This window comes from Orycteropus afer, unplaced genomic scaffold (genome assembly GCF_000298275.1).
Source record: "Orycteropus afer afer isolate SDZICR_OR568_19922 unplaced genomic scaffold, OryAfe1.0 scaffold00460, whole genome shotgun sequence".
NCBI classification, from domain to species: domain Eukaryota; kingdom Metazoa; phylum Chordata; class Mammalia; order Tubulidentata; family Orycteropodidae; genus Orycteropus; species Orycteropus afer.
In genome coordinates, this window is record NW_006922047.1 from 2,141,180 (window position 1) to 2,151,020 (window position 9,841).

The 9,841-nt window shown below is 55.3% G+C and overlaps 1 protein-coding gene across 1 annotated transcript in view; it reads right to left on the reverse strand.

Moving 5' to 3' along the window:
• MAST1 (microtubule associated serine/threonine kinase 1) overlaps window positions 1-5,763 on the reverse strand; it is a 26,407-nt gene extending 20,644 nt beyond the window's left edge. The window contains exons 1-4 of the mRNA XM_007954400.2: window positions 5,681-5,763; window positions 3,998-4,086; window positions 3,442-3,517; window positions 1,411-1,489 (exon numbers count right to left, since the gene is read on the reverse strand). Of these exons, the coding sequence (XP_007952591.1) occupies window positions 1,411-1,489; window positions 3,442-3,517; window positions 3,998-4,086; window positions 5,681-5,763 (327 nt within the window). The remainder of the gene's footprint in view (window positions 1-1,410; window positions 1,490-3,441; window positions 3,518-3,997; window positions 4,087-5,680) is intronic.
• Between the last annotated feature and the right edge of the window lie 4,078 nt (window positions 5,764-9,841).

The following is a 9,841-nucleotide window of genomic DNA, read 5'->3' on the forward strand; positions in this document are numbered from 1 at the left end:
AGTGGCTGGTGGGTTTGAACCACCAGCCTTCTGGTTAGCAGTCAAGTGCCTTAGGCACTACGCTACCAGAGCTCCCATATATATATGTGTGGAAGATGGAGCTATCTACTTCAGTAAATATTTACAGCCTTGGAAACCCAAGGGGAGTCACCATGAGTGGATTTGATTTGATGGCAGTGAGTTTGTGTATGTGTGTATATATGTGTGTGTGTATACACACACACACACACACATATATATATATATATATATATCCCATGCCCTATGGCCTGCAGAAGCATAACTTTAAATGACTCAAACTAAAACTTTAATACAATATTATATAAAGCCTTTCTAAGGCTCCCCACTATATTTAGAATGAAATCTACCTCCCCAGCCTGACCTGCAAAGGCCCTGGGTTAGCAGCCCGCTGCTAACTGAAAGGTTGGCATTTCAAGTCTAGTCAGAATCTCCTCAGAAGCAACCCTGAGGATCAATTTCTCAAAAATCAATAATTGAAAACACTACAGAGCCCAGTTCGCCCTGACCCCTGTGGGATCACCATGCACTGGAGATGATTTGGCAGCCACTGGTAACCGGTACCCTGCCCAGCAAGTCCCTGCCTGCATCACCTCCAATGATCCACTTCCAGCCCAAAGCTCCAGCCACACAAAGCTACTTTCAACTTTCCAAAGGTGTCAAGCTCTTGGTGGCCTCTGGGAGTTTGGACATGCTGTTCTCCCTTCCTGGAATAGCCCTCTCCCCCTTCTTCCATCTGCCACACTCCTGCTGACCCTTTTGGTCTCGGTTTCAATGCCATTTGCTCCAGAAAGCCTTCCTGACCCCCCAGCTGTGTCATGTGCCACCATCACAGCCCCAACCTCCCTGCTCTGTGAATGTTTTCTTACTGGCGTGTCTCTCTCCTGATTAAGAACTGTGTGAATTCCTGGACCTGGGTCCAGCTCATAGAGCCCACCCACCCATGCCAGACATATAATAAATGTCTGATGAACGACCTACCAGTGGATGGATTGACACCTACCAATGGGCCAATGACACAGGAAGAAAAAGGGCAGATGGAGAGACAGACTTTAGGTGTTACAGTGGGTAAGCAAATGGGTTACAGGCCAGACCATGGGGATAAAAGGCATGGTCTGAGCCTGGCCAGCTGCAGACCCTTGGGCAAGTAACTTAACCAACTGGGCTTCAATGTCACTATCTGTAAAATGAGTCTGAGATGAACAGGATCCCTAAAAGATTGTCAAGGGCAGAGAACAAAGATTTAGAAGGGACCTGTAATTGGCTATTGGAAGGACAGGTGAACATTCTTGGAAGAAGGGAACCCAAGGTTCTCATTAAAGTCATCCTGGGCTGCTGGCCTAGGTGTGGGGCTGCCCCCAGAGCTCCCACCCACCTGCTTGCTACACTCACCGAGACCGTGGAGCTGGGTGTGTTGGTGCCATAACCAGAAGAAGGGAGTGAGGCCAGAGACCAACGGCGTCCATCCGCCCTGGAATCCAGGCGAGGTACTCAGAGACTGCCAGGCTCCCCCAGCACCCTTCCCCCCCAACTCCTCAGGATATGATAGAATCCACTGTTCACAGCCAGGGCAGAGGGTGGGGATATAGCTTCTTCCCAAGATTCCAGTCACCTCACAGTCAAAGAGCTAGAGAGGCAGGCTTCCTGTGGGGCCTCCCAGACCTGGTAGGAAGATCAGCCTCCCCTGCTCCTCAGGATGCTCCTCTCCTGCCAGCCCTGAACCAAACAAGCCCCCCAGAGTGGACCCCAGGGAGGACTGGAAAAGGCCACCCAAAGTAGTCTTCACAGAGGTACCCCAAAAGTATTCCCCTAGAGAATCCTCCATGAGAAACCTCTCAGAGGCAGGCTTAGAGAAGAAAGGTCCCTCCAAACACACTCCCATTCACATGTACAACTTGACAGACACACTCTTACAGCAACACCCACTAGTATTAGTGTGAATACTGTGGTCACACACTGACAGCCACACAGTCACACTTTACACAGACACCCACACTTCACACACACCCACACTTCACACATGCACATACAGACACAGATAGACACACACTTACAGAGACCCACATAATCACACTGTGACAGACACACATATAGTCACTTGCACGTGCTTTCACAGACACATGCAAGACACTCCCACTTACTCAGTCACACACTTACACATTCAAACTCTCACAGACACTCACACACACACACAGCAGCACATTCACATAGACACACTGGAGGCACGTCCTCCCTCATATATTCACACACATTTACAACTTTACAGATACACCTGCCCACATTCTCATTTGCACACAGATGCACACACAGGTGCAGGCTCCCTCATATAATCAGACATTTATAATCTCACAGACACGTCTGCAGCCACAGATTTGCACACTCACATGGACACAAGCACAACAGTCCTCCCTCATTTCTTCCTCTAGTGAGTGCCCTAGGGTGTGCCCTAAGCCCTCCCCTGCTGCTGCCACTTGCTCTAGACCCCATCACTTCTCACAAGTCCCTAGGTGGCGTCTCCTTCCCACCTTCCACCAGACATGCCAGTTTCTTCCCACATGCAGATCTGTCCACATCAGGCCCAGTCTTTCAGCCGTATCCCACTCCCTGTTGCCCTCAGGTGAATTCCAGGACCCAGGGGAGCCTTCCCCCATGCTCCAGTGTGCCCCACAGCCCTCTGTGATGCCCATAACACAGCCTTCTCTACCCTTGTTAGGATCCCCATTCTCTGAACTGTCTCCCCCACTCAACTCTGAGGATAGAAAGGAAGTGCTGTTCACCACGTATGCCCAGCTCCCAGCAGGTGTTCAGACGTTTTGAGGTTGGATAGGGCTCAAAGAGGAGACCCTTCCAGACTTCCTGTTGATGCCCAGAAAGTTTCCCAAAAAAAAAAAAAAAGGGGGGGAACCTCTCTGCCTCCCCAGCTCCACCCAAGGCCCATAGATCATTCTTTTAGGGACACTCTAGAAACCCTCGGAGACCTCCAAAGGGAATCCTAAGATTCCTTCTCCTGGGACTTCGAGAGTTAGCCATAGCTGCCCTCCCCCACCTCAGGGACCCAGAGTCATTCGATGGGCGCCACATAGTCTGCGCTTGCGCATTTCATCTTGGCGCTCCTGCCCTGTTGCTATGGAAACGCCTGGCCCAGAGCCGGAGGCTCTGGAGACAAGAGACCCTGAGCATGTGAGCGCACGCGCCTCGGCTCCGCCGCAAAAGAAGCCCCGCCCTTTCTCGATTTCCGCTTAACGATTGGTCCCATCTTCGGATAGGCTCCGCCTCTGAGGCTGGACATTCCTTCCCGTTGGGATATTGGGGTACTCTGGGGGGTGTCCCCTCAGGCCCCAGTAATGGGCGCAGTTAGTATGGGGAACAGATAGCGGGATGGTTCCGGCTAGGGTTCCGGGGCTGCGAAGGGCAGGGACTCACCTTCGGGAGGAGGCAAATGAGAAGTGGGCGGGGGTGTTTGGGGAGAAGTTGCGGGGGCTGTCCAGGGGACTGCTACCTGCAGCGGAAGGAAGGAGCGCTTTAGGCCTAGGGTAAGGGTAGGGCAATCCTATCAAGCCTCGTAATCCCCAAAGGGGGTTGCAAACAGCAGCCAGAGTCGGTCTCCTCTTTAGTCTAGATCCGCCCACGTATGGGTTGACCACGCCCCCTTCCCTGAGACCCAGCCCCTTTAAGTTTTTGGTTCCCAAATGAGCCCAGCCCCCTCCATCTGACCCCGCCCCTCAGGTACGGCTCCTCCTTTTTCTTTCCCATCCCGTTTCCAATCCAGCATCTCCCGGCACTCTCCCGACCAATACAGTTCCATCTGCGGACTGGTCACGCCCATACACGGGTGGTCCCGCCCCTTGCCCAATCCGGATCCTCCTCTGTCTCGATTAGTTTCGCACACCCCCCAGAGGCATACACACATCCCCTCGCTCGGGGCCGGTCTCCTTTAGTCTGGTCCACACACCCACTAAGACCGCACCATCCGTCTCACCCAGGTGGCCGGGCAGTGGGGAGTGGGGCCGCGGAAGCGTGGGTGAAGTGCTGGTCAGGATGAGGCTTTTCCGGTTACTGGTGCGGCAGCTGCGGGGAAGGCGAGGCAAGGAGTCTGGGCCGGGCCGTACCCCGGTGAACTCCGTGACCCTAGCAAGCCGCCCTCCCATCCCAGATCCCCGCCCTATCCCTTATCCGTGTGTGCTTGGAGGCACTTGGAGGACTGCTCGGAGGAGGCGTCCTTGGGGACCTCGATTAGGTGTAGGGGATACATGTGTGATGTGTGTGTGCTACATTTGCTGTAAGGATCATGTATGATCCTGTGAAGCACAATGTGTCACTCGTGGTGTGATGGTGATGTCAGTGACACCATCGGTGCATCATCTGTGTGTCCTTGGGTCTGTGCATGGCATTCACTGTGTGCATCTACGTGTGGTATCCACTATGTGAGTTCAACACTGTGTGACACTGGGTGTGTCCTAGTGTGACATCATGTGTGACAATAGCTGAGTTTATCTTGTGTGATCTAGCTCTGCCTTTGCATGCCATGTGACACACTTTATAGTGTCACTTGTCCATGTCCAGGTGTGCCATCTCTGCTGTCTTTGTGTGACATTCTGAGTGTGTGAGAGAGTGACTGTCCTTGTGTCTGTCTGTGATGTTTACTGTGTGTGTCCACATGTGGCATCTACTATGTGTGAATTTCACACCCTCTGACCCTGGGCATGTCAGAGAATGTCACTATGTGTGACATTCCCTAGGTGAGTCTTGCATGTGATGTATGATATTTGTGTGTCTCCCCGTCTCGTTAAGATTTCCTGTGTCTATCCCATGTGACATGCCTAGGTGTGACTGTATAGTGTGACATTGTTGGGTGCATGGCTGTGTCACTACCACATATGTCTGTGTACATCTTGAATGGCATAATTGTGTGTGGATTGGTATGCACGTGACATCTTACTAGGTGCACAAGACATAGTGGGACTTGTGTATGACACTGGGGGTGCTCCTGTGTGTCTGTACATGGCTCAGCCCTATGATTGACACTGGCTGGGTGTGCATGGCGCCTCCGGGGTGTATCTGGGCCACTAGGGCTGTGTGTGTGTATGTGTGTGACATCATGCCCTGCATGATGCCGTGTCACTGTTTTTGGCGTGAGGCTGTATTTCTTGAGGGGAGAGGCTATGCTATGATAAAATCCCTCTTTTTCTTTCTGCTCCTGGGATCCCAGCTCCTGAAGAAGGAGCCCCCTGCCCTCCATCCCTACCCCCACCCCGGCCACAGTGACTGAGCATATTAGCGTGTCCAAGCGCGCGCGGCATGAGGAGGGGGGGCAGGCTGCGGCTATTGTTCTGAGGGTGCCAAACCCCCCACCCTCCTCTTCTTCCCCCACCCCCAACCGGCTGCCAAAGCCCGCAGCGCCAGCAGACAAAGGCGCCACAGCAGCCCCCCGCCCAGCGCAGCCCCTTTCCCCCGTGGCCGTCCCTTCCAGCGTGCGGTTCCTACCCAGCCCTGGCCCACACCGTCCCCCATGCAGCCCCCTCCCCGACGTGAAGGCGCAGCGCAGGCACCTCTGGCGCAGCTGGACCGGGAGCAGCATCCCCGGCCCCGCCCTGCGGCAGCTGCCGGAGGGGCTGCTTTAAGGGGAGGCCTGGGACAGTGTTTTTTGGGGTCCGGGGGCTACCTCTTGGTGCGGCGGAACATGCTGCCGCCGGGGAAGGAGGGCATCGAGAAATTGGAAAGCGCGGTCCAGAGAGAGTCAGACATGACCCGGCGGCGGCGACATGGTGGCAGGTGCGGCAGCGGCGGCGGCGGCGGCGGCGGCGCGGGGAGCAAGCGCGCGGGGCGGAGGCTGGAGCCGCAGCGGGCGGAGGAGGGCGGGAGAGGGGAGGGCCCTGCGGCTGCGATCCACCGGGAGGGGGCGCTGCTGTGCGCCGGCGCGCCAGGTCCAGTCCGCGCGCACCCTGGGCGCCCCCCCTCGGACCAAAAAAGAGGCAACCAAACCCGCGCATCTCTCCCCAAGGCTCACCTGCTGCTTTTCCGAGGCAGGGGCAAATCCTTCTGGAAAGCAAAGGGGATTAGAAGGATAGGGGTCAGCACAGACCAGCGGCCGCTGCCTACAAGCCCTTGCAGCCCCCTGGAGGAGCAGAAGCGGGTGGAAGCAGGCACCTCATCAACACAGTCACCTTCACCCTTGGCCATGCTCTAGAGGCCGGGCTCTTTGGAGGACAGGGTCGCAGGAAGATTCCTCTCCCGACCTCCAGACACCAGCTCAAGGCCAGGTACACAGGAGGGGCCCCATATAGAGTCCTGAGTTGGCATCGCAGTGCGTGTTTGTGTAGACGAAGCAGGAGTCTTTATATTAAAATACTTATTGAGCACCTACTGTATGCCATACCCTATTCTAGGCACTGAAGACACAGTAGTGAGCAAGAGAAATAAAAATCCCTGCCCATTTGGGAGTAGAATTTAGTGTGTGTGTGTGTGTGTGGGGGGACAGACAATAATAAGATTAATGCAGAAGGGAATAAGAATTTTAGACAGTAATAAGTGTTATGAACAAAATCATACAAGTTGATGGGATGAAGATGGCTGGGAGGGGGAGACAAGGGCTGCTCTGGGGTGGTGACTTCTAAGCTGGTTGCTGAAAGATAAGACCCAGCCATAGGAAAAATCTGTAGAGAGAACATTCCAAGTAGAGGTAATTGCAAGGTCAAAGGCTTGAGGCAGGCATGAGGTTAGCATGTTCAAGCATGAAATATGGAATGAGTGAATGACCACAACTCCAACAGACCTGCCCTAACCCAACCAGATTCAAGGAGTTGAGGGGGGCAGTTAGGGTAGCTCAAAATTTAGATTTGAAACAGGAACTGGGGGGGGGTGTCCTTGAGTAATAATAGCAATGAGAATATATAACTGGTGGCTATTAATTTTATTGCCCACATTTGAAGAAGATTGTATTCTGTTTCTCAAGTGGTCTGAAAGTTATTAGAGGAATCAGGAATTAGGGTCTCTGCTTTTTTCTGAGGAGAGAAGTGGGGAGAGGTGGCATCACCTTCCTATCCGTTCGGCAGGCAGAGGTGGAAAGAAGGGAGCAGGGCAGTTCTGGAGCCTGAACATTCGGGTGAGTTTCAAAAGCCCTTTTTGTGGAGAAGCCAACCAGGGGAAAATAAGAAATGTTCTAGATCCTTTCTAGGCTCTCTGAAAACAGAAAGCCCTAGGTTCAAAGCCCAGTTCTGCCCCTCGCGAGCGTGGCAAATGACCTTCCAATAGTTCACGCTTCCTAAAGAGGATTCTGTAAGGTGATGCAGGCCAAGCCCTTAGCATGGTGCCTAGCACGTAGTAAGAACTTCATGAGTATTATGTCATAGGAACAGGAGTTATTATTAGCAGACATGCTTCCAGGACAGGAGATGGGCTAGAGGAACCTCTCACTACTATGTACAGAGCACAGAAGTGCAGACAGAAGAACAGAACGAGAACGCTCCGTCTCCGTCCGCAGCCCTATCCTTCCAAGCCATGGATGCCAGGAAATCCACACCATGTTTTCCCTCCGTCTTTGCAGGATTGGCGTGAATGAGCCGCATCCCGGACTGGCCAAACTAGCTGTAAGTCCGCAATGGCTCAAGAGAAATCAAGGTCTGGATTTTCCGGGCACGGAGTCGAGGGCTCGGGAACTGGCTACACTCGGCCTTCGAGGGTGAGCCGCGGGGGGACCTTTAAGCTCCACCTAAAGAAACAGTCAAACCCAGCCCCATCGTCTCGCGTCCCCAAACATTCTAGAGTCGAGGAAAGGAGCAAACTGGAGTATTCAAGGATTCGAATCCTTGGCGTCAGTGTAGACAGACACTGCCACCATCTCCAGGTGCAGAGCACCTCTGCCAGAGTGGATTTCGCTTTTTCCCAGGATTAATGGATGGCTTTGCGGACAGGGCATTCGAAGTCACCCATCGTATATATACGATCCTAAATGCACACAGGGATCCTCTGGGGCGCTCCATAGTGGTGGGCCAGTTCCTAAGGAGTGGCACCGGTGTGTGCCTAGTGTATCTAGGAGCGAAGTGGTTAACTTTGCCAGAAGGGAAGAATAGGTTAGGACTCTCCGGCTGTGCTCGCCCGGCTGGGGGGACGCCTAGGGCCGGGAGAGTGGGTGAGTGAAGAGTGGAGTCTGGGCTCCCCTGACACACACACACACACACAAACACACACGCATACACACCCGATCCAGGTCTGGGGGCGGGGCTCTGAGGGGGGTGGACAAAGAGGGAGAGTGAACGAGTAGCCCCGCGTAGTGCTCAGCCAATGGGAGTCGGCATCGGCCGGGAGGGCGGGGACACATCCTATGCAGGCCCCGCCTCTTTACGCCCTTTCCCGGGGACCCGACGGCGCGAACCCAGCTGGGCTACTGCAGCACTAGCTCCAGTTTTGCCGCAGCTCTCTCCCTTTTCCCAGAACACATCCTACCCAGCCCAGCCTAGGGGAGGGAATCCTAAGGAGGGCCTGAGAGGGGCCCAGACTCTGAGACAGGCCATCTGAGCTCAGTTTGAAAGCTAATCAGCTCTCCAATCCATGCCTTGCTCTATCATCTTCCAGACACCTGGGAAGTCCTTCCTGACGTCTGACCCCCATCTTTCCTGCTGCACTGTCTACTCAGCTAACTTTCATCTCCAGCCTTCTCCATTTAGGGCATGGTAAATTAGAGGAGTCCAGAGACCAAAAAATCTCCCTGAATGAGAGCCTGAATCCTCCCCTACTCTTCCCAGGCGCCAGGCTGGGGGTCCAGACTGAGTCTGGGCCCAGGCTTCGCTTTATCTGAACTCCCCACAGAGTACTGAGCTCAAGGCTGGGCTCCAAGGACACCCACAAGGGCTAGACCTGGGGGACGCCTCGATGAGAAGCCTGGACCAAATTCTCCTCCCAAAGTTACTTGACAACACTTGACCCCTTACTAATCCTCAGAAGCCCCGGCTGAAGACGGGATCAAAGGACCCCTCTTAGCTTCTGAATCTCCACCCAGCTTGAGGTGGGAGCTCCGGACACCGGTATTTGCCAGCCTTTCGCACACTTCACTACAGTCCTCAGTTTCCCACTCTGTGCAGTGGACCCACGCCTCCCGCGCCTGCGCAGCAGCGACCAGCATCTTCTAAGGCTGCAAGGATCTAAAAATCGCTCCCGCCCACCCACAAGCTGGGCTGGACTTGAGGATCGCAGGGGGCGGGGGGATGGGATGGGGGGTGGAACGAAGAGTGGAGGAGAGTCTGCTTAGGTGCTGGTCCGATTAGGGCAGTAGGGAGAATCTGGGGGGCAGGCAGGGTACATGGGGAGCGAAGGAGATTTCCACATCTCGGAAAGGGGCTCCTGAGGTGATAAGGGGCGAGGCTGCCGCACAAACATGTTTACGGCTGCTGCGGCGCCGGCGGCCCCGAGGGGCGCGAACCCTGGGGCAATAACTTTGCTATGCGCCCCCTTCCCAGCTCTGCAAGACTCCAGGGCGGTGACTTCGATCCCAGCCCCTTCCCCTTCCGGCAGGCCAGTCGCCCCTCAGGTTATCCTCGAGGGGGAGCGCTCGGCTGCACCCCCTCCATCTGCTCCCCAGAGCCCCGGGCGGCGCCTGAGGGGCGGGGTCCCCAGCGCGGCGGGACGCGCGGCCACCGCGTTCCCCGCGGGCAGCGTCCGGAGATTGTGGGAGGGGTCGCCCGGGCCGACCCTGGCGCAAGTTCCGCGGCCTCTGGCCGGCCCCACCCCGAGGCGCCGACCCCTTCCCCTACCCCGGGCCGTGAATGCCGCGTACCTGCAGCCTCCGGCGGCGGATCAGGCCGGAATCGTCCATGGCGGCGGCGGCGGC